General features: G+C 43.7%; 1 protein-coding gene across 3 annotated transcripts in view; it reads left to right on the forward strand.

Annotated features, from left to right (window-relative positions):
- PBX1 (PBX homeobox 1) overlaps nucleotides 1-12,543 on the forward strand; it is a 218,961-nt gene extending 206,418 nt beyond the window's left edge. For all 3 annotated transcript variants that reach the window (XM_081866051.1, XM_081866050.1, XM_081866052.1), the window contains one exon: nucleotides 11,098-12,543. In XM_081866051.1, the coding sequence (XP_081722177.1) occupies nucleotides 11,098-11,190 (93 nt within the window). In that variant the 3' untranslated portion in view covers nucleotides 11,191-12,543. The remainder of the gene's footprint in view (nucleotides 1-11,097) is intronic.
- Nucleotides 12,544-24,785: the final 12,242 nt, after the last annotated feature.

Below are 24,785 nucleotides of genomic sequence, written 5' to 3' on the forward strand. Positions count from 1 at the left end.
TGGGTGTGTGTGTTAGAGGAATCACGTGCCAGACAGAGCAACTCTGAGCCATTGTATATTTTGCAAGATGGGGCAGTAGCCAAGTTAGCTGAGAACAGTCACGTGTGTTGTTCACGTTTCTGTCTGATTCGTATATAAAGTGAGAGGCGGAGGAACTAATTTAATATAAAAAGCCACAAAGTTGAGGGGGACTGTATTCTCTCCCACTTCGGTAAGATGTTCTTCCAACCTAATTACAATATTAGGGGGAACCTGATGTGACAGATTGTAAGGAGAATGAGGGCTTATTGTTTTTTATTTGACATTAAAATTAAATGCCCCTTCGAGGACATCAAATATGGCTGTGCCTGCCATTTCCAGTTTGACCTAGGGTGGTAGAATTCTGATCTGTATTCACTTCAGACACGTGAAAGGTCCCATTTTTAATGCTCTCCTGTATACTTTCAAAGCCCTTCATGGAGTAAATCACAGAGAATAACTTTGCCTGGTATGTTAGCTTACTACAGGCATGGAAGCGTTCAAAAATATGCATTTTCCTGCATTTTAAAGTGATACAATCCATAATTCTGTTACCTTGTTCTGCCAAATGTATACATGCGCTCTAGAAACCCAAGGGGGTAATATAATAGAAGGGCTTAATCCTTACTACCCTCTGAGCTATATAGTCCAACGACTACATTGCTTCAACATCTTTTCAATATTTATGTGTCCTTTTTCCAAAGCCGTAAGAAGAAACTTGGATTATTGGCAGGCTTCTTCTCATCACTAGGAGGAAGGAGGATGCTTCCTTGAAGCCATTGGTGGGCATGGTGGAGGGGCAGAAATGCTATAAAGCATGGCGTGTGACTTTGTTGTTGGAATTCTGAGCTGACTTCTTCTGAATTTAGCACAGGCATCCAAGCGCCCACGTTTGCACCGAGCCCTGACGTCACCAGGCAAAGACAGTAAAGCATTCTGAAGTAAATGCAACTGAACATGTGCAGACAATTATGTCTGATTATATAAACCCATTGCAAAAACCGGGCTTGAAAATGCCACATGAAAGAGCCTATCGTTCCACATTAATCTCTGTTAGCCGAATTCATTTCTATTCTGGCTCTTTAATACTGAGGAATAAATGAATCGGAGACTGATCATGATAAGATATGATACTTCTGTACAAATTAACCCTGCCCCCACCCCCCAAGGAGAAGCCCAGCTCACTGCAACTGAATATATATCTGAACACAGTAGTTTTCTAGGCTAAACCAAATCACCAGGGGATGCTCTGCTGAAGAAAAGAGCTAGGGAAAGGGCATGCGAGAGGAGATGAAAGCCAGCATGGATTCAGGTGCAGAACTGAAGCTAATTTGGTAGTCATTAATAAAGGGAAGCTGCAGAATGGGAATCAGCCCTAATACCAGAAGGGACATGGTGCAGTTGCCTTTATCTTCAGGCCAGTTATTTTGGAAGAGGGAAGAAAGGCCTCTCTTGAAAGGAATGGCTTGCAGAAGAGGGAGAACAATGTATTATCATGCCATTAGAAGCACTGAGTTTAAACTGCCTGAATATGCTTTTACGTTGAATAAATGTAACCTAACATGAGCAGTGGGTAGCAGGAGGATGAGTTGCCAAGGTAAGCTGTGGAATCTTCTTGCTTCTGGGTTTCCAAGAGGACACGGAGAAGGCATCAATCATAGTAGATGCTCTCCTTGGTAACCTGAGAGGTTCCTTGCAATGATATGGTCCTTTCCTGCCCTGCCCTGCCCTGTTCTATATTTAAGAATAGAAGCTGAAATGTAATTGAATTGGGGGAGGAGTTAGCAGCTAGTAGCTCTGTTAAGCTGCTTGCAGCCTCTGGGAGCTTGTGACCAGTACTTGTAAACAGGGACATTTGCCAAGCGAGGCCTGGAATGCTACTTCACAGTGTCTGTAGGACCAAGAGACATGGATGGCGAGGGAGCAGCTTCAGTGACCTGCAACACCATGTCTGTCTTTCTGCCTAAGAATGTGCAAAACTACACCTGCAGCAAGTGCAAGCTGGTTGCCTTGGTGGAACAGAAGCTACAGCAACATGAGGCCCACCTCTTCCAACTTGGAGCTATCTGGGAAAGATGAGGACTTTCTCAATAGAGAAGAGTGGACCGTCTTGGAACAGCAACATGGGTGGGGTGCCCCTAAAGAGGAGAAAGATCCCATTGCAGGAGATTAACCCCTAGAAGGAACATGACACACAGAAAGAAGCAGGACTGTCAGGAGCCATGCTGTATCAATGGAGCTGCAAATTTGATTCCAGGCCCACTATATCCCTATGTTTTTACAGGCCCACTATATCCCTATGTTCTTACTTCTTGACTTGGAGGCTTCTGGCATCCGCTTGCAAATACAAGTTGTTATATCCCACCACCACCCCTCAAATGCATTTTGCATGTGCATTTTCTCCATCAGATCTTTCTTCTCTTGAAATAACAGTCTGTTCTTCTATATGCTTGCTGTCACATTCTGTCCTATCCCATATTTAAATGACTTGGCACATTTACACTGGAAATGGCGCACATACTCAAATCAGGGAGATTAGATATGCAAACCCTGTGTGCGCGCGCCCTTCAATGGGCTAAGCCAAACCCATGTCTAGATCAATCCTCAGAATTGGTCACAAGTAGCCGCCTCTCAACTGCTTGTGTACATCCCCATCTTTAGTGAGGAAACATGGGTCAAGCTCTAGGTGCCACACAGATACAGTAAGCATACTGGCTCCCCTTAAGCATTTTGTTAGTGCTCAGAATGAATGATTGCAAAGTCCATTTTTTTTTTCCCTTTTGAGACAAAAAGGAATGTTTGCCTTCATCATCCCTGGATCCCCTTCATTGCCTCCATCATCCCATGCAGATGAGCCATTTTTAATAAGAGCCAGCTCTCACTGGCTTCCCCAAGAAATCAGTTTAAATACTGCTATGAGGCACCAGCAACCTCTCTTGTACAGAATCAGCTTTTCCCAAATGTCCCCCAGTGCCCAGCCAAAACTGAACCCTTCCTCCCAACAGCACCTTCCTCATCCCTTCATTGAGACCTCTCAGCTCTGCCTGTCGGTCTTGTGCATGCAAAAAGTAGCATTTCTGACCATACTACCCTAATAGTAGTGGACATAATATTCTGCCCAACAAACGAAATTTGGCCTCCAGGAGCTTGCAACATTGGTGCTGATGTGTGCTGGTCACTGAACTGTCCCCTGTGCAGCCTATCAGCCTATCTGTGCAATGCGTCATGTGCCCCATGTTCCCATGAGGCATGCAAGTCACATGTGTGTGGCTGGGGGAACCCATTCAGATTGGGGTATAAGAAATAAATTGCTCCTGCTGCTGCTGTTTGATGGGCAGGGTATAAGAAATAAATGGTTGTTGTTATACAGCTCAACCCATCTTTCAATGTTTCTAATGATCATGTCACACGCCCCTTCCAAGAAGTCTCAAACATGCACCTCTAGAGGCCTATTGATGCAAGAAGACTATTGTTCCTTACCATGAATCATTTACCTCTTCCTCAGTGTGACACCCTCCTATCCTAACCCTCATCCTCTGTGGTTGCAGACAAACTGGATGCTTCTACCATGTCCCGGAAATTAATGTGCAGGAATGAGTGAAATAAATGAAACAGTGTGCTATGTTTTTACATAAGCCTTCCTTCCTTCCTTCCTTCCTTCCTTCCTTCCTTCCTTCCTTCCTTCTACTTTTTTTTGGGGTGGGGGTGGGGGAACAATAATTCTAAAGCCAGATCAAGCTGAGGGAATTTCAGCAGCAGGTAATTTACCTGCTTCCACATTCATAACATTACCCCCTACTTTAAATAAATAAAGTCTGGAGAAATAAGGTACACCTGCCAAAAGGACCCCTTTGAGTATATTTGGTCAGTGTATGTACTCACAGGGACCACTTCTTGCACTGATCTGATTATTAGGAACAAAATTTTAAAAATCCTTCCAGTAGCACCTTAGAGACCAACTAAGTTTGTTATTGGGATGAGCTTTCGTGTGCATGCACACTTCTTCAGATACGCACGCACACGAAAGCTCATCCCAATAACAAACTTAGTTGGTCTCTAAGGTGCAACTGGAAAGAATTTTTTAATTTTGTTTCGACAACGGCAGACCAACACGGCTACCTACCTATATCTGATTATTAGGGTAAAGGCTCCAGAGAGTAGAGTCTGAAGCAATGGATTCAAGTGACAATCCTATGACTCTATGAATCTGGTATTGAGGATATAAGATGCAGAACAAACAAAAAAATAGGTATAAAAAAAATATTTCAAGTTACGGAGGAACACCAGTTTCTCCCTTTATTCTCTATTGCAGTGATATTGTAAAGAAAAACAAGTTTCTTGTGGGGGGAACCTTTAAATTTATTTGATTTTTCAAATTAACATTTTACACTCACATATACAACATAAATCATAAAACCAAGATTCCAAAGAATCTCCTGGACTTCCCTCCTCCCTTTTGTGGGTCCTATTGTTAGTCGTTCCTCCCGCACCTTTTATAATAATCCAAATCTTTTACATCTCCATTATATCCAGAATTCACCATTAAACCACAAGTGCTTCATTAGTGAGACATAAATTTCATGCTCTGTAGTTTTCTAGAAGAAAAAAAAAAGATTTTACCTCTGCATTTTAATTCATCACATTTGTGAAGTAGTTCCACGTGATTTCTTGTGATTGTCCATGATTGACATTAATTGTGAGGAAATTCTGATATCATAAAATCTAATGAAATCACCTATAAAATATCATGAACCAGATGCATAGTGAGTAGAGCTACAACTATATGACCTGCTTTTCATCCAAGGACCAGGGAGGGTGTGAAGTTGCCCCAACACTGTTGCTGTTGCTGTTTCATAAAAACGCAGGTGGTTCTGTGCTCCTTAGCCTGGACTCCCTGACTTCTGATTTCACTTCCATTTCTCTTCTCCAGTTACAGAGGCAGAGCTAGGAAGTGGGAGAAGCAGAAACTCCTCTCCCGCCAGCCTTCCCTTCCACTCTAGGAATTGGCAGCTCTGTTGCTACTGTTTACCTTTGCGGAGCTAAGCAGCAGTAACCTCTTGGTTGCTCCAAGCAGAGTGCAAGGAGAGGTTTGTGGGGCATTGGTGCCAACTGTAGAGAGCCCTGGGTGCTCAGGCACCCACAAAAATTTCGACACAACCTCCAAGGCCCTGCAAAGCCTCCGACGCAACTTCCGCAAGGCTCCTCTGCTGCATCAACAGCTGCCTTTTGAGCGCAGGTGTGCCCCCTTCTCCCTTCAGGTCTTTCAGATGAACTTGTGGCTCCCTCCCAGCCATGTTGGTTGTTGCCGGTGGCTACTGCTTTTGGCACCACGTTCAGTCACGGGGCCCTCCCAAGTGAAGCGTCCCAGGGCAGTTGCCCTAGTTAAGGGTAGCTTTGAGCAGAAGCCACATGCAACAGAATAACAACAACAATAATCATGATGTTGTTATTTTTACCCCACCCTCCCCAGCCAAAGCCGGGCTCAGAGTGGCTAACAACAGTAAAAATAACACAGTTTACATAAAATCACAATCAATTCATTCTAAAATCAATTCATTCTAATATCAATTCAGAGTCAAATTAATGGCAACCATTGGGCTAGAGTTCTATGAGGATTACAGAAGAAGGGGGTCAGAATGTGCCTTGGCTAAGCAGAGACAGCAGTCATATGCATATGTGGGCACAAGCACAATGTGGACCCTGTATGGTGCAGGTATGAGTGTGAGAGAGAGGGCATTTGCCCCCCACACTGCCAGCTTTGAGCATGCCCTCTTTGGCCACACAACCTTTTGTTTGACTGCATCTGCCACTGGCTTGCAGCCCCCTAGAAGATTGACCATGAGGGAATGAGGCCCTTAAGCAGACAAAACATCTTCACTCCTTGGGCGTGAATCTAGGGAAGTACAAGGGCAGGGGCCAAGACAAAGCAAATTAGCACCCGGCTGTTGGAATCACGGTCTTGTAGCAGGTTGTTGAGCAGGAACCTACCCATGCACTTCTAATTTGGGGGCTGCTTTGGTATTGTTGTGTCCATTGAGGATATAACTTCTTTTGTATTTTCAAGCGCTCCAAATCATGTCCTGTACTGTAACGTGGGAAATTATTGCAGCAGTGTGGTTTGGGCTTTTTCGTCCCATCATAGATATCCCAGCTTCTTTTCAGCATATGCATCCACCCACTAGTTGTATTGCACAGCCATTCCCACATTACAAAGTTGCCACACTTGTGGGCCTGCCTTTCCAAAAAATGCAACGGATTTTTGGAATTGCTCTTGAGTAGAGGACTCAAGCTCTGGGATCGATATTTCATGTGCAGCTGCAGCCACAAGAAATCCTAGAACCTCTCAGTGTTAGTCTAGCTCTCCTTTTAAGGCTTCAGGGCTATTCTGTACAGTGGTACCTCAGGTTAAGAACTTAATTCGTTCCAGAGGTCCGTTCTTAATCTGAAACAGTTCTTAACCTGAGGCGTGCTTTCGCTAATGGGGCCTCCTGCTGCCACTGTGCCGCTAGCGCGCAATTTCCGTTCTTATCCTGGGGCAACCACTTCCTGGTTAGCGGAGTTTGTAACCCGAAGCGTCTGTAACTCAAGGTACCACTGTATTAGGAAGGAAGCTTTTGGATGGAATCCTGGAGACATTGATACAATTTGCAGAGTATGGGGTCCTTTTCTTGCTTTGGAAATAAATCATATTCTCAAGTATGAGTGAAGTGGGGGGTGTACTGGGTTCCAGAGTATTTCTGGGCTGAGAATGGGAGAGTAAGATTCAAATAGTAAGGATCTCTGTGTTGTATAAAGATTATCTCTTTCTCTATCTTGTTTAATTGGGTGTCTGCAATAAAGCCCCTTCTAAAAATAAGTTGAGTACACAATAGGAGCCCTCCCCACTCCCCCCCCTTACATTTCCCGTTCCCTATAATGACCCGGCAAACACTAAATGTCATTTGAGTGCATTAAGCAGCAAACTCTCCTGTGACATAGCAATTACAGTTCTGAAATAGATTTGGTGTGTCACCGAAGATAAGGGTTTTGAAAGTTTCTGTTGTGATTATAGCTTGTAACTCCCACAAATAACAGGCTTCAAAATAAGAGGCTGCCAACAGGGCCATTGTGGCTTTCCCTCAGTGATGGCACGTAAATTGCTATTAATGTCCTGAGTGTACTTGAATATGCCAGTCTCCGGGCGGCAGAGTTGGCTCAGTGTCTCTCTTTACCCGGCTTGTCACTGTCGGGCTGATAATCTGTGGTAATTGCTGCCTCTTGCAGTGGTCAGGACGTGGAAATGTATGAGCTGGTTGCATCTTCTGCAGTAAACAATAAGCCTGTCTGTAGCAAAGTAGGAGGATATGCAATACAACCTCTTTAGGATGTATGAGTAGATTAAAACCTAATGCGAAAAGACTGGATCTCCCAGGAATCTTTGCTTAGTTTGTGTGTGTGTGTGTGTGTGTGTGTGTGTGTGTAACTTAGAAAGGTGAAGTAAGCCCAGCCATGCATGCAAATAGGTTGACTATGAACTGAGATTTACAATTTCTAACTGCCTAAACTTTAAATTGAAAGTTAAAATGTGTGCTAAATGTAGCTGGCAGCAAACTAGGGCTCTGGAATTTTTCCAGACATTCCGGCCACCTAGTTGATTTCATGTGTTTTTTAAAAAGAAAGATTTTAAACGGGTGTTTATTTCCGGTTTGCATCCAGAGCTAGCTGAAATTGGCTTTTTAGCATCCAATGACTATGGGTTTCCTTTCAGCAAGTGATTCCCAAACCTTTATTGCCACGGACTACTTGAAAATTGCTGAGAGTCTTAGCTGACCACATTTAATGCAAAGGATGTGCTGTCTCCAGTCTTCAATCACAAATCCACAGACCACCTGGATGAAAATCATGGACCACTGGTGGTCAGTAGACTACAGGTGGAAACCATTGCTTTAAGCAGTAAGAACTCAGTTGTATGTTTAACTGCCGTGTGGTTGGGAAATGGTCAGTATCAAACCCTGGAATAACTTCCGGAACCTTAGCATGTTTTTGTCTTGATACTGGTCATTGACTGTAATAAAATGACTACTGCTGCTACAATGGTATGTTATCATGGGACGTGGGTGGCGCTGTGATCTAAACCACTGAGCCTTTTGGGTTTGCCGATCAGAAGGTTGGCGGTTTGAATCCCTGCGACAGTTTGAGCTCCCGTTGTTCTGTCCCAGCTCCTGCCAACCTAGCAGTTTGAAAGCACGCCAGTGCAAGTAGATAAATAGCTACCACTGTGGCGGGAAGTTAAACAGTGTTTCCATGTGCTCTGGCACTCGTTGCGGTGTCCCATTGCACCAGAAGTGGTTTAGTCATGCTGACCCTATGACCCAGAAAACTGCAGACGAACACTGGCTCCCTCGGCCTGAAAGCGAGTTGAGCGCCACAACCCTAGAGTTGCCTTTGACTTGACTTAACCGTCCAGGGGTCCTTTACCTTTTTACCTATGTTATCACTGTGAGCCCTCTTGTACCTTCAGTTGCTCACATAACTCGTGTTCACATGAGTAGCATTAGACCAGAGGAAAGAACTCACAGAAAATCACAGTTAGCTTCTCACTTTCATGAGCTACCATCTTCTCCAACTGTCTTGTGCATTTAATATGTGAACAGGTCTAAGTCTTGTAAGCTGAGATCCATACACAACACTTTTTCTTGCTGTAGTTGGACGTTTGGATGAATGAGGACTTGAGAATAAGAGCAGTTTATATGTGACTTCTCTGCATGCCAACCTTGGTTTGCCACCAGTCCCCTACAATTCAGCTCATTAGGAACATGTGGTTCACATTTTTGTGTTTCTAATATGGTATGCGTTATACTGCACAAAAATTCTGGAAATACAGTTTCCTTACTTTTTTAACAGGAACTTGAGTCAATGTATCTTATTCTATATTTATACCTCATCTCTTCCTACCTTTAAGCACGTAAATGTTCCTCCTGGAAATTTGCATTTAAGGGCAGGCAGGATATTCTAGTTCCAAAAATGTCCGGGGGAGGGGAGGCTGAATTGTCAAATGACAGCATAGGAGCTAATTCCTGGGGACCAAGGGGTCTCTCCCCCAATAAAATATTTGAGGGGGCCGCCCCCAAAAAAGTTGATGGCCATTGCCATTCCAATGGTGTGTGTGCACAGCATCATGTGATCAATTATGTGGGCAGGGGCTTACCTGCAAGCCCTGCCCCATATTTTATTTATTTTATTATCCTGCCTGATATGTATCTCCAAAATGGAAGATATATTTGGAATCTGCAACTTGCATTTGAAATCTTAAAATTGTATATTTTTAAGACAAAAATGGAAAGCATGGATTTCAATATATGAAAGCCCCTGTGTATATGTGTGTGTGTGTGTGTGTGAGAGAGAGAGAGAGAGAGAGAGAGAGAGAGAGAGAAATGAATGGCTATTTTAGTGAGTTTTTCTAGATGGAAAATGAATTTGCGCCCTAGCTTATAGTGCAGGCTGCTTAACCATTTTAAAATTCTCGTGTTACAGATTTAGCATCCTTGGTTGGTTAGATATGGCTGTCATAATCCTTTGGACCACTTTTTGACACACTGAAATAATATACTTGTACACTACAATGGGGAATGAAGATGAGGCACAGATTTTGAGATCGCAAAGTCCAGAGCTTTAGGATATAACACCTCTCGCCTCCCCCATGATTTCTAATTCTTACAAAGCCCTAAACCACTAGGGCCACATGTAACTTAAGGATCATCTGATACTTCACACCCCTGAGATTTGGTTGGACTTCTGTAGTTGCTAGAGAGATGCTGGGCTCTTCCCCATGCCTTCTCTTGGGGATACTCTCGCTCTGGATTTCCGGGGGGCGGGGGCTGCATTTCAAAAATTTATGAACTAGCATTCATGGAACAGGTATATAAGATCTGAGTCAAGGAGCACCAGGCTCCTAGCCGCTCCTAGCCCCAATTGGTCAAGCTATGGGGCAGGGCCAAGACCTATTTCCTTTTCTTCAATCCATCTCCCATGTAGCAGCAGCAGCAGGCTTTAAGCTTTCCAGCCAGGGCTCTATTATTGCACACATTAGTGCAAGGGCCCTTCTGAACTGCCCTAGCCACCCATTGGAATATAAGAGAATGGGGGGGGGGCTGGGGCCCATTTATTTGACCTGCACCAGAACCAGGGGAGATGCCCAAACCAGCTAGGAAGACAGCTTGCTGTAGATTTTGGCACCTCCATGGGCAGTCAGCACAGCTGTTGTCAAACCGGCATCTGTTCAGGGCTTCCCTGAGTCGCCCGGTGACTTACTGTAACCATGGTGAGTTCCGACACCTATTTTTCTCGGGAAAAATCACTGCTTATTATGTATCTTACGCTATCATGTGCAATATGTGCTACACTCCCTCCGAAAATAAGTGAGCATTACTGAGAACCAACATTTTGTTGATGGGCTTACATTGCTTTGCGGTTCCATTTCTAGCATCTGACAAAGTAGACTAACAACGGAAGCTTATGCTCCATGAAAATGAGTTATTCTTACTTGGATCAACCTTTAAATACCGTATTTTTCGCTCTGTTAGACACACCGGACCATAAGATGCACCTCCTGCAAAAGCCAGGGATAGCCGTGCGAAGCCTCCGCAGGGTAGCAGGATGAAGGCTCCCCGTTGCCCTGTGGAGGCTTCACGCCGCTAAGGCAGACGCTAGAACAGCTAGAGGGAGCGCTGCACAGCTTGTCAGGGCTGGCGGGGGAAGCCTGGGTTTCCCCCACCAGCCCCAAAGAGCAGCTCAGGAGCGTGCCACACTCGGCAGTTAAGCTCCAGTGACCACACATTCACTCCATAAGATGCACAGACATTTCCCCTTAGTTTTTAAGAGGAAAAAAGGTGCATCTTATGGAGCAAAAAATACGGTAACTGTCATCCTTTATGCAACTGTCACCCACGACTAATGCGGCTGATCCCAGCGTAGGCATTGTGGACCTTAACAACAGCCGTCATCCCCTTAGTGAGAGGGGAGCTCTTGCTGGGAAAGCTTTGGGGGTCTTGAGCCCCTTGTTGTGAAAGTGACTGACGGCTCTCTCTCTGTTCCTTCTAGGCTAATGGAGGCTGGCAGGATGCTACAACTCCTTCGTCAGTGACCTCCCCCACAGAAGGCCCTGGCAGCGTTCACTCTGATACCTCCAACTGATCTCCCAGCAATCCGGCATCCCTGGCTGCCCCCACCCCCCTGCACCTGGCAGAAGTGGGGGCCAAGAAGGGAGGGGTTTTCTCTCCTAATGTTGACGCCATCAGGCTGGATCCAGAGCTGATCGGCAGACACAGCAAGAGTCTCCTTCTCTTCTCTTGGTTGGGATGCTTTTTTTCAGCCAATCTGGACACTACTTTATACTCTCTTCCCTTTCTTTTCTGGGTAGAAGCCACCTCTCCTTTTACTCCTTTTTACATCGCCCATTCTCTCACACCAGAATATTTTTTCAATCTGAAGGAAACAAACAGCCTCTAGAAGTATTTGTGCATTTTCATGATATTTTCTTTTTTTTTCTTTTGAGGAGTCAGCCTTTGCCTCCCTCCAGCCTATCTGGCATCCACCTCCTTCTGTTTCTCTGATGTTCTCACTACCTCTTTGCAGGAGCCACCTAAGCCCTTCCTCCTCCTCCTCCTCTTCCATGTAAGGACAATTGTCTGTTCTTTTTAAGACCTTGAACCCTTGGTGAAATTGCCTTCCAGGATATTCCCCGTTACAGTTGGATAAATGCAATTCGGGTACTGCAAAGGTATGTCCACAACATGCCACAAGGTAACCAAGATGACCAGGAGAATGTGGGCAGATCTACTTCTTACCATCCCGTTGTGCCTTGAATCAAGCCCCAGTCACGTCTCCTGCTATTGGTCACTGCCGCTGCTTCCCATTCTGCACCCCCACCCCAGAACAGTAAAATTAGGGCCGCACATGCTTTCGCACCAAGGAAATTCACGTTTGGATGCTTGGAATAAAGCAATGCAAATGAAGTCAATTTGCATAATTTATTCCAGTTCCAATATTTGTGTTTTAAAGATTTGCGGGGGGAAATGCTTAGGCGTTTTGTAGGAAAGCTTACAATAATTAGGGGAAAGTAGGGGAAACTGGATAAGAGCAGAGGGATGGGAGCCATGCACAGCACAGAGGCATCCAGCATTTTACCCTCATATTTCTGAGCCTTATCCAGCTATTGCCTACATCCTTCCTAGTGTTTGTGCACAGCCATTCTGTTTAGAATCTTGCTTTTTAAAAAACGACATCTGAACTTCTCGAGATGCCACATTCTAAGCAAGGTATCCAACTCTGGACTTGCACAGTGAAGCTGCAGAAATCGCAACATGCCCACAGCCCTGAATACACTCTTACCATTTAACTGCTTAGAGGCCATTTTTGGCCTCTAAGCAGTATTCAAATTATATATTTTAAAAAATCTGTTAATAGGGAGAGGAAAGTGAGAGCCCAGCTCCTGATGTTAAGGTCCTAGGGTGCACATTGTATTTTACTTGTGCACATAGTCAACAGGGATTGCGCTTGTGTAACTTCACACTTATAGGTTTGTGAATGGATCCTTGCTAAAATGGTTACGGTTGTCTTGATCTTGAAAAAGAGAATTATAGTTTGACTCGCCATTTTCCTAGTGGAAAAATAAATAATAATAAGGAAATAGGCAGACTAGTTTGGCCTGCATATTGGACCCACAAAAACCCTTAAAACAGATACCTCTTTGACTAGCAAATTATGAAAAAGATATTTGCATGCCAGATTTAAATTATTACCTGTTCTCAGGCAAAGCCCTCCTCCCACAGAGCAAAAAGAGGTAGTTGGCCCAGATGGCAGAGAGGGAGACAGACAGACATTTCAATGAGGCTTGCTCACAAGCATTTCCCAGTGGATTGTATGCCAGACAGCCTGTAGTATGCAAGTATTTTGGGGCTGTCCTACCTTTGATGGTACGGACGCTGTGAAAATATGTCTCAAGTGCTCTTTCACACCTCTGGAGGGATGAAGAGATACAAAACAATCTCAGCTATGGGCCATGGCATGCTAGTGACAAGTCAAAGAAGTAGGAAGCAACCAAGAGCCTCAAGAACTGCATCCTCTGGCCCAACATCTATTGGCTTATGATGGCACTTCTTCTCAAAAGAGTGGGTTGAAGCTGTGGTTTTGATGTTTTCTAGAGCGGCACGCTCACAATCACTCCATGAAGATCAAAGCTCCTTAGCACTCCCAAGTCTCCTTGCCCCTTGTAATTGGGATGGTTAATGTGCATGTGAAGTTAGGGGGCTTCTGTCTATGTTGTGATCATCTGAGAAAAGAAGACTGAGGTGGCAAATAGCCAAGATTGATCAATGCAAATTGAAAAAAGCCAAGTCTGAGATGCTCCAAAGAGCTCTGGTCCACCCACCTCAGTGCTTTGTAGCTGCTAAGGAGGGGCAAAGCTGATTTTGCTGGTGCATCTTTCTGTGCAATCCTGTGCATGCATCCTCAGGTGCAAGTCCCACTGAATTCCATAGGACTTACTCCCATGTAAGTGTGTATAGGATTGCAGGCTGTGTCAGCATTAGAACCCTACCCTTCCCTTTCTTGTGAACATTCTATGAAGCTTCCTTATATCGAGTCAGAACATTATTCCATCGAGCCCTTATTTCCCTGACGCATTTGAGATTAAAGCCAATTGAGCACTACAATTTGTTCACCCGAGGTGGTTGGTACCTCTTAGGAAGTGTGAATGCCTGTATTCAGTTTCCTGATGTAATTAGCATAGTTTTGATTAACTGCGTTTCTTGTATGCTCTTTACTCCGTATCTCTCCTTGCAATGTTCACGTGGACCATTGTATCATCGGCTGTAATGTGTGAACAAGAGGCATAATTCACTGGAAAGCAAATCTTATTCAAGCCCCATTTAAATGTGTAGGTGGATAGTCTTGTGCAGTAACATTCACTACTTTTAACCTCGTACTGGACAAGGATCTGAATTTTATCATTTCACTTGCGTGGCAGTAGAGACAGGGGAGATAAATGGATCTGCATTTATCTGCCTGTAACAACATATCTTCCTCCTTCTGGTCTGTCATGGTATATGGTACTAACTCCTTAATGGTACATACACTGGTAGTGGTTCTCTGCATATCCAGATTTACTATTTTTTATTTTTATTATTATATTGATTATTATTAATATTGGTTATTTTGATTACCTGTGAGCTGCCTTTTTCTCATACACTTTTGCTTCATTATTTTCTGCCCAGAAAACCCCGACTTCGATACCAAAAACAAAAAAAATTAAAAACTGCAGAAACTAAAAAAAAACTTAAAAATTTTAAAAAAATTAAAAAATTCAAATCTTTCAGCTTTATTAACATTTTCCATTGTTTCTTGCGATTTGTGTCTCGTTCTTTGTAGTATTGATGATAATGAACATTTGATAATGAATGTTCTTGTATATTCAGATAAAGGGAAAAAAACCAAAAAAGCAGTCTGAATTTAATAGTGTTTATAATAAAAATAAAATAAAAAGTTACCCTCATAGCACGCATCAAAGGACAGGCCCCCCATCCTGTCTTTACTGTGGCAAACAAGCTCTTCATACCTGTATAGTTTTTAACACCAAACTACCTACATTCACCCTTCCTTTGTTTCCATTTTTTTATTATTATTATTATTTCCATGCATTTGTGAATTAGTTCAAGAATGCTAGAAAAGTGTAGAGTTGTGCACATTCATTTCCTGTTACACAATGTTTTTTAAAAAAAGTGACAGTAATTCATTTTGTAAAACTTTTAAAAATGGTTGGAATAGTGAGCATAATAGGTACACCTACTACTTTATGTTTACTAACTTTGAAAGCCAGAAGTTATTTTTCTTTTCCATTCTCTGTTTTGCATTATTTGAAGGAGCTTTTATTTTAGGGCCCAATCCTCTGGGAAGTTCTTCAGGGCAAGCCCCACGGACATGAAGTGGACCTGCACCACAGAATCTCCTGCGCAGCTCCAGTTCATTTCAACAGGGCATGACCCTCGGTTCAGTTTTGTTTTTTGTCAGACTACGGCCTTGAAAAAAAACATCTTCCCTGCTTCCTCACTCCTTAAACCTTTTTACTATATTCAAAGTGATGTGAAAAGCTTCATTAGCAAAACGCAAAACAAAAAAACCATCTAATTATTTCCCCCCTGTATTTGCATGATTTGTTCTTTTAATAAAAATATTATTATTATACATCAGTTCGTTGCTTAAGCTGAAGGTGGAAGTACAAAAATGAGCATGGAATTTGAAACGTGGGACACTAGCAAAACATTTGAGAACATGCCTGAAGTTCACTTAAAACTCAGTCTGTGATTGCTGAAATGATTTGTTTAATATGATTATGAAGCAAGTTTCTTGAGGACTGCTGCATGGAACTCCCTAATGAGGATGAAATTCAGCAGTCCTGGGAAATCTAAACCCCTACCCAACAACTGGCTTTCTTTGACAGCCTTTTTGAAAAGCAAAGGTGGGCCGGTGTCTCAATCCACTGCCTGTTGGGTGAAAATGCAAATCCTTTCTTATCCATACCAGTGTTTGAAACTCCTATTGTTCTAGGCCCATTTTGCGACAGGGAATTTCATTAGCGCAAGCAGTTTCTGAGCTCTGGGTGCAGTACTGCGCCTAAGATTTCAGATTAAAACTGCAGAGTGGAAGGAAAGGAGGACCTTTTTCTGCCTCCCCACTTCCAGCTACTCTCTGAAGCTGGAGAAGAGACCCTCTCAAGAATATTAGGGGGGTGGGCAAGGGAAGGACTAGACCATGTGAAAAAAGAACATAATATTTTAGCTGCGGTTCATTCATTTCCAGCTTTCTATTCTTGTTATAAAAAAAGAAAGCGCCTAGACATTCCGTTGTTGTGCCCATAATAACCAAGGTTTAAGGTGCCATTTAGCTCCTAGATTTCATATCTCAGTTTCTAACACAGGTTAGAAACCTGACAATTTTGAACATTCCATGGATTTAAGATCCTTCTATTGCCATTTTCCATCTTCTTGGCCACCGTGAGCCTAGGTCATCTCAAGTGAGCCCTTGAAAACCTGTTTAATCCAGGGACTTAGTTCCAGAACAAACAAGTAATAATAACACAGATTACAATGTGCCTTGCCCTCACCTCTAAGTAACCTCATCTGGGATTAGTGAGCAGCACACTCAATTGAGAACCAGGCTACCCAGGCTCCTCCTCCTCCTCAAGCTGTCATGTCCCTGTGGCAATCCATGCGGTTGGGAAGAAGTCTGTATCGGGGCAGGTTGCTGAGTGCTCAGGGTTCCAGCTCATAGGGCCAACCAATGCATTTTGGTAGGCTGCCCTCTTCTAGACATCCTCCCAAACCTACAGATAGCATTGGGGTGAGGACTTGATCGTGGAGGGCATGGCAAATGTGTGCAGCCCCCCTTCTGCATCACAGAATCATAAAATTGCAGAGTTGGAAGTGACCACTAGATTCATCTCGTCCAACCCCCAGCAGTGCTGATTTTTTTTGTAGCTCAACATGGGGCTTGAACCCCCAGCCCTGAGATTAAGAGTCCCGTGCTCTACCGACTGAGCTATCATGTGCCGTTAATTGCATGTAATTGCATACCTCAATAAGGTTTCAAGGTCAGAGGTTTCTGAGATATGTGAACCCCAGTATCTCCTTTAAGCATCACTTAGCCATATTGCTTATATTAACTCCTTGAGGTCAGGGGTGATAGGCAAGCAGGTATAGAAATTTCATTAACAGTACTAATAATAATAATAATAAGCCACCCAAAGTTCCTCACTTTGATCTACTAGGGTTCACTTGAGCCTTCAAAATCCTGACTCCAAGCCACACCAACTACCCAAGGCTGAAACGCTCATGAAACAAGATAATAGATTTTAAAATACAATTAAGCAGAAATCCAGTTTTCAAATGCTCAAAGAAGCACCGAGGCTCGACATTTTTCAAGTGTTTAAGATTAAACAGCAGATTTTACATTTAGTTTCACCCTGCCTTTCTTGTAAGTACTGATCTTAATGGCTTGGCTGCAGGTCCTAGTCTTAATTCACAGCCAAGCTTTCTCCAAAAGCAGAAATAAGTAAATGTGTTCTTCGGTGTGACCTGGCAGTAAAACACTTGCAAGTTTAGCTTGTTTAGCTTAATTGCCAGGAACATAGTTTTGGGATCACAGATGAAGAAATAAACACTTTGCCGAACACGCATGACAGCCGCCATTATAATTACAATTCAGCAGATAAGGTTAAAAGCAATGTTTTATTCAGGGGGTGCTCAAGGACACGCAGTACCAGCACCATTTTTTTCTAGAAGAAAAGCACTGATTAAAACTAACTAGAGCTGAGCTGGGAAGGGCGGGGGCCTCTCAAAAAGCAGAGCCCCTCCTTCAGCGCTTTTACATAAATATATCACCAGAAGTGTCCCATTGCTAAAGACAACCAGGTTGATGCTCCCTGTTATGCCATTTAAATCCCCGCAGTACAAAACACAAACAAGAAACAGAAAGTATTGGCCCAAGTGCCTTAGCAACAAGAGCATACACAAACACACACAGACACCATTCAGAATTAAAACAAAGCAGTGGCCTTTAATTGTGCTGATTGGCATTGCAATGTAGCCAACCCTTCTGTCGACATAGCACCACGACATCATTACACTATATTTCTCGTGATGAGTTGAGATCAAAGGCAGGTCTACCTCCCCTTGTGCATAGAATTGTAGAGTTTGAAGGGTTCCCAAGTTTCATCTAGTCCAACTCCCTGCAATGCAGGAATCTCAACTCAAGCATCCATGACAACCCTCTGCTTAAAAACTAAAAAGGAAGGAGAGTCTGCCACCTTCCAAGGGAGTCTGTTCGACTGTCAAATAGCTCTTACCATCATAAAGTTCTTCCTGATGTTTAGTTGGAATCTCCTTTCTTGCAGTTTGAAGCTGTTGGTTTGGGTCCTACCCTCCAGAGCAGGAGAAAACAAGCTTGCTTTATCCTCCATGTGACAGCCCTCGAGGTACTTCTAGATGGCTATCATATCTCCTCCCAGTCTCCTCTTTTCCAGCCTAAACATACCTGACTTCCTCAGCGGTTCCTCAAAAGGCTTGGTTTCCAGACCCTTGATCATCTTGGTGGCCCTCCTCTGCACATGTTCCAGCTTGTCAATATCCTTCTTAAATTGTGGTGCCCAGAACAGGACACAGGACTCCAGATGGGTCTGATCAAGGCAGAATTGAGTCATAATATGATCAGATCCCTGTTCTTCTGTTGATGTAGCCAAGAACAGCATTGGGGGGGGGGGGTTTGCTGCTGCATCACACTGTTAACTCATGTGAAGTGTGTGGTCTACTAAGACCCCTAGATCCTTTTTGCATGTCTTAAGTGTATGATCTTAACATTTGTCCCTGTTGAAATTCATTGTTCATGATCCCATTCTCATTCTGGAAAACTGAGGGGATTTCAGCCATTTTCTCATGGGGCAGGAGAAATTCTAGGGATCTTCAGGTGATGGAAGTATTTTCCATTAAAAAATGTAATCTGAAACAATTTGCAGTCGGGGCTGCCATTTTCTCTCACGGTCTCTCATTGGAGTGACGCTACGTCATACCATTGTGGGGAGAAATGGTGCCCTGTTGGAGGTGAATAGTTGCAGAGCTGAGCAAGTATATGTAAGAGGAAACTTTTTTTCTGCTTTCTTTGTAAGCCCTTGCCCCTCAAAAGTTTGGATTTTCTTCTTAACTTTCTCATCACCCAATTCTTTTTTGGAGCAAACCCTCAGCCTTCACAGGATCACATTGTTAAATGGATCAAAAATCAATCCAGTTCAGGCACAGTATTTGCCCTATATCTGCCCGTGTGTAGACACAAGTAATTCATTCTTCTTCTCTGTCATCTCCTTATCTTCCTCCAGCTCACCTTTGATGCCCTTGCCATTCAAAGGTGCAACAGCCTCCTTAGGCAATCACTTGCTTCTAATGATTTACCTTTTTTGTTGGTCTTAATGTTCTAGTAATGCGCTCCTCAGATTGTTATTTTTAGCATTCCTTTTTGTCTGCTTGCATTTCTTTTGCCAGTTTTTGCTCCTTCTTATTCTCCTCACATGGAGAAGACTTCCGTTTTCTAAAGAAAGCTGTTTTGTCTCTAATTACTAGAGTTTAATAGCTTGTTTGACTCTGTTCGCTTACCATACATTAACCACACTGATATTATCTTTGCTCTGGTGGTACCTTTCTTAATCTGTGGTGTACAGTATAGCTGAGCTTCAAATACTGTGGTTTTAAACAACTCCCAAGCATTTTGGAGTGATTTGACCTTCTTGGCAGCCACGTTCCTTCATCCAAATTTTTGCGAAGCTTCCTATGTTGAAGTCAAATGTGACTGTGTTAGATTTTCTTGGCAATCGCACATTTGTATTGAATTCAGGGCATAGTGTGGGGGCTGTGACCCTGGGCGCAGAATCTGCGAGGGGGGCACAAGTCCCTGGATGAGTGCAGAGGGTTTTCTTCACCCTCCATGTCCCCCTGCTCCCACCCATCAGCTGACAGGCAAATGTCATGCGCTAGGTGGGGGTGGGGCATGGAGGGTTAATAGCACTCTCTGTACCCCTCTCCCATCCCATGCAACACCACTGCATGAAGGACCAGTAGCATTTCAGAGAAATCTACCTTGAAGGTCCTGGCTATCCACATCGTCACCACAACCTAAATTTCACTTCCAGGTCTTCATGGGAACATTTCCCCATGTCATTCATGCCAGACTGCACCATGAGCATTCACATTCATCAATCTGTGTTCCTAATGGTTGAATCGCCCACTGACAAGATCCCTTCACCCCACCCAGAGGAATATCCTCAGCCTGAGGGGATAACTGCTCATCTCCCAAGGAAATGGTCCCTTCTAAGGGATCATTTCTGTCTTCCTCAGAGTGGTGGCCTTCTTTCCAGAGATGCTCATTCTTCATGGCAGCAGGGATGCCGTCATCCTGGGAGAGCGACACAGGTATCATGTCCCTGAAGGCCTTGCCACCAACTGCTCTGCCCCTCTCTCTGCTCCTCCAGCTCAGCCATCTTGGCGTCAAGGGAACAAATCTAAAGGCTAGGGTTTGCTTCACCCACAACCTTTGTCCAGCAGGCAGACAGCCGTACATATAACAGACAGTGCAATCCGCTGGCGGGAAAACCACAGCACAGCTTCTGGGTTTCTAACTGCATATCTGTTCATGTTGTTTACCAATGAGTTTAGTTGGGAGTTTGAGATTGGTTGGATCAAAGGTCAGTCTGCCCTAGTCTCCTTGCCCTGCTACCAAACTCGCTTAGCTGCTTAACTCACTTGTTAGCTTGACAGTTTGTTGCTGGGGAAAAGAACGAGGTGAACTTTACAAATCCCAACATTTTTCTCCAGCTCAGATTAAAACAGGCATCCCCAACCTGCGGCCCTCCAGATGTTTTGGCCTACAACTCCCATGATCCCTAGCTAACAGGACCAGTGGTCAGGGATGATGGGAATTACAGTCCAAAACATCTGGAGGGCCGATGGTTGGGGGATGCCTGGATTAAATTCTACGCCAATTCTGGCTTCCCCAGCCCTATAACATCCTCTCTCAACTTTCCCTTTAGACTTATGGGCCACTGATGGGCCACTTCAGCACCAAGGAGAGCGAAAGCAGAGCATCTGTCCCCCTCTCCCGATCTAGTCACTTGGTCTTCTTTTGGTGTGCTTGCTGTGCAGAAGAGGGCAACCAAGATGATCTAGTGTCTGGAAACAAAAGCTATATGAGGAGCACTTGGTGGTGCTGGGTATGTTTAGCCTGAAAAAGAGGAGACTGAGAGGAGATACGATAGCCACCTTCAAATATCTTAAGGGCTCTCACATGGAAAGGGAACATGCTTGTTTTCTCCTCTGGAGGGTAGGACTCGAACCGATGGCTTCACCTTACAAGAAAGGAGATTCCAACTAAACATCAGGAATAACTTTCTGACAGTAAGAGCTGTTCAGTGGTGGAAGAGTCTCCCTTGGGAGGTTGTGGACTCCTTCCTTGGAGGTTTTTAAGCATGGCCATCTGTCATGGATGCTTTAGCTGAGATTCCTGCATTGCAGGGGGTTGGACTAGATAACCCTTGGCCCCCTTCCAACTCTGATTCTATTCAGTGGGTCACAGAACCAATGGCCCTCCGTAGCCTCTGTGAAAATTGCATTTTCCATGGACCACTGTGCTGTTCATCCTGATGCAACAACACCAAAGTATTGGGGGGGGGTAGGAAACAGACTTCCTTGCCTACTCTCCCCTCCCACTTGCACTGCCACAGCTCCTGTCACCCACTGCTGGTAATTCTTCTAAGAGTGGGGAGGATATTTGGGAGACCAAAGGGACTAGCAAGGAAGGGTCAGATTGAAGTTTTTCTTTTTCTTTGAAATAACTTCCACGGTATTTGACTTTGTAACAAAAAGCAAGCATAGCTAGGCATGCACCGACTCTGTTAGGTGAGCAAATACTGCACCTCTTGTAACTAGCCCTAACAGTGCTGATCCAGCAGATTTGCAGAATCTGGGCCCACATTTAGAAGGCAAATTCATTGAATGTATGGTAGCCTAAGCCTCACTTATCTCCAGATTTAAGGCAACCCCAAATCACTGTTACTCTACATGTGGGATGACTCTGTATATAGTCTGTCAGGATGAAATCTCAATCTGGCAAGAGTCTATGTCATCTATCTCACATGGCACAGAGAAAGTGGTGCTCAACCCATCTAAACTTTATTTGGTCAATTATGGTATCTCTCTCAAATTAGCACTAAAGCTGCCATTTATTCTTGGGGTGGGATCATGGAGTTATAGAGTCAAATGTGTTTTAGGCAGGATCAGACATTACTTTTTCTTCCAGTAAGGAAGAGCCCATAACTTGATGATACTGTGTTTTAAAGGATTTGCAGAACTAAGCTAATTTTGCAAAGGCAGTTTGAGCTACAATTTAGCACCTCAAAAATTGGCACTGTAAAATTGGCCTCCTTATTTGCCATTTATTGTGAACTTTTCACATCACACTTTGTACCAGTCCCTTATTTTCCCCATGCAACTTTACCTAAAGCTTCTTGAAAATATTATTACCCTTGCTATTATCAAAAATGTATTATAGCATACATTGTTTTTGCTTATCACGAGCCCTTTTGTTGAGTGTAAAGACACCCTGCTTTGTTCTGTTATTGCTTTGTCTTCATTCTTTTGTTTCCAGTAGGTTCCCCCTAGAAACCCTAGGAAGCATTTCCTTTGATTTACATCAAGCTTTTCTGCTCCTTTAAAAACAAAGGCCTCTGTCTTTTTAATTCCCACTGAAACTCTTCTGTTCTATAATAATACTAACAAGGTGTAGGTTTTACAGTCTCCTGATTTGTACTGGTAATGCATATTCCAAATAAATAGTTTCTTTTGTTGCAAAAGTGGTGTATTTCTTGCACACAAAATCATTTTTTCACCCTAAATTCTTAACACAATTTAATAATTGGATACTAGACAGGGACCGTATGGTTCTCCATTCCACCCAGCGCTGCAGAATAAGGGTCCGAACCAAATCGGGGGCAGCCCATCTTACCCCCAGGAGGATGGCAGCTGTTTCTAGCAATATGGAAGTTGGCTTAGTATGAGCATTAAATTAGAAAAGGAAAACATCTAAGCAAACATTAATTATAAAGCACATGATTATCACAGGGTCTAGTTTAATTTTCAGTTACCACCTGGAGAACTCCACTTCTACGTGCAAAGCACAGCCATTTGATATTTTACAGGAAACCACAATCAATTCTTACAGGAGGACCCAGAAGCCATTTTAAAACAGGCACAATTTAAAATTTGATTACAGTTGTTGAAATGCTCTGAACCTACAGGAAAGGGTGAGCTGAAAATAAAAATAAATAATCTATTTCATCACCCGAGCAAGCCAGTGTTCCAGTTTCTTTTCCAATAGTGACAATTTCTGGGAACCTTTTCAGGAGCTATTTCCATTGAAATGAAAGGACATTGCACAGAGTCCTAAGACTTTCAGAACGCTTTAACATCACCACTCTTGCAGAGCTAAGTCGCAGAACACCCAGGAAATAATGCAGTCGTAGAATTAGGGAGTGGCTAAACTTTGGGTCCTCAGCTTCAAAAGACCAGATGTTTTATGGAGGCTTGCATAGCCAGGATAAATGAATGAACCCAAGAAGAAATATGACAACATGACAACTGTTCCATACTTCTGGACTCACAAACTAACACAAAAAACCCCACCAGCCTTCAGAATTGAGGACAGTGTGGAGTCCAGGTCTCTGGAGAATGGATTGCTACAAAGGCACAAAGGTTTTCAATTCAACTTATGTCTCCCATTACCCTAAGAAGCATTTTTGCAAATAAATATATCACAAAGGTTCCAGAAATATGTGTTTTGAATCTAGGATTCCCAAGCCAGTATTTCTCCCCTGCTTACTTTAATGCCAACTTCTTTTTCTGTCAAAGAAAGTGCCTAGAGCCATTTCATGATAGCCAGGGATTTAAGAGGTGTGGTTTCTCCAAGATCTGGAGATGCAAAATAAGCAATACCTGTTGAATGGCTGTCTTTTAGGCTACAATTAAGGGTACAGAGCCTGAGGGGAAACGGCTCAGCTTTAGAAACCCTGCACCAAGCTCATTATGGCAGCAGATTTGCTCTCCGATTCTTCCCTGTTTGCAAGGCCAGTTTCCATTTGCTTAGGTAAAGGGACCCCTGACCATTAGGTCCAGTCGTGGCCGACTCTGGGGTTGCGGCGCTCATCTCGCTTTATTGGCCGAGGGAGCCGGCGTACAGCTTCCGGGTCATGTGAACCAGCGCACGGAAATGCCGTTTACCTTCCCGCTGGAGCGGTACCTATTTATCTACTTGCACTTTGATGTGCTTTCAAACTGCTAGGTGGGCAGGAGCAGGGACCGAGCAACGGCAGCTCACCCCGTGGCGGGGATTTGAACCGCCGACCTTCTGATCAGCAAGTCCATTTGTTTAGCAATGCCTTGTTTCATTCTGCACACAATAAACATGCACCTGGATAGTATTCCTGTCCCCAGCCCTTCCAGTGTCTCTCTTTTGACACCCCTCCCACTAGCTGTTCCTGATACGCAGCCTGCCCTTCTTTAAGCAGCAAACACAGGGTTAACTCGAGGATAAATTGCTGGAAGTACCAGCAAAGAAATGGTTGGTCTCGCTTTCATTGTCAGACTGAAATGCCTGATTATGGACCCTAAGAGCAAAGTGCCATTGCTGGCAGTGGAAAAGGTCAGGGCTGCTGCAAATACTTTCTGAATGCACAAGAATGTATGCATCTTAAAAGAAAGGCTTTACAATGCAAAGTGGGGAGATGGGGTCTTCTCAATCTCTGATCACTTTGGGTTTCTAAGAAGTAATCATCCGGTGCTAGAAGGATTAAAGCCTACAGGTAACATACCGTATTTTTCGCTCCATAAGATGCACCTGACCATAAGACGCACCTAGTTTGTAGAGGAGGAAAACATGAAAAAAAGTATTCTGAACGAAACAGTGGATGTATGATTTTTGTGGTTCATGCTGTGGCTACAGACATGTGATCTGATGGTGAATTTGGGGTGACCCAATGCAAAAATCCTGAGGATCCATGTGGATCCGTGCTTTGTAACCACGTTTTTGTGCCATTGCAGCCCCACGTAACAGTGGGTGCGTGATTTTTTTGGTGCACGCTGTAGCCATGGACATGCTATGTGACCTGATGGTGAATTTGGGGTGACCCAATGTAAAAATCC

This window comes from Podarcis erhardii (assembly GCF_964252035.2).
Source record: "Podarcis erhardii genome assembly, chromosome: 6".
NCBI lineage: Eukaryota > Metazoa > Chordata > Lepidosauria > Squamata > Lacertidae > Podarcis > Podarcis erhardii.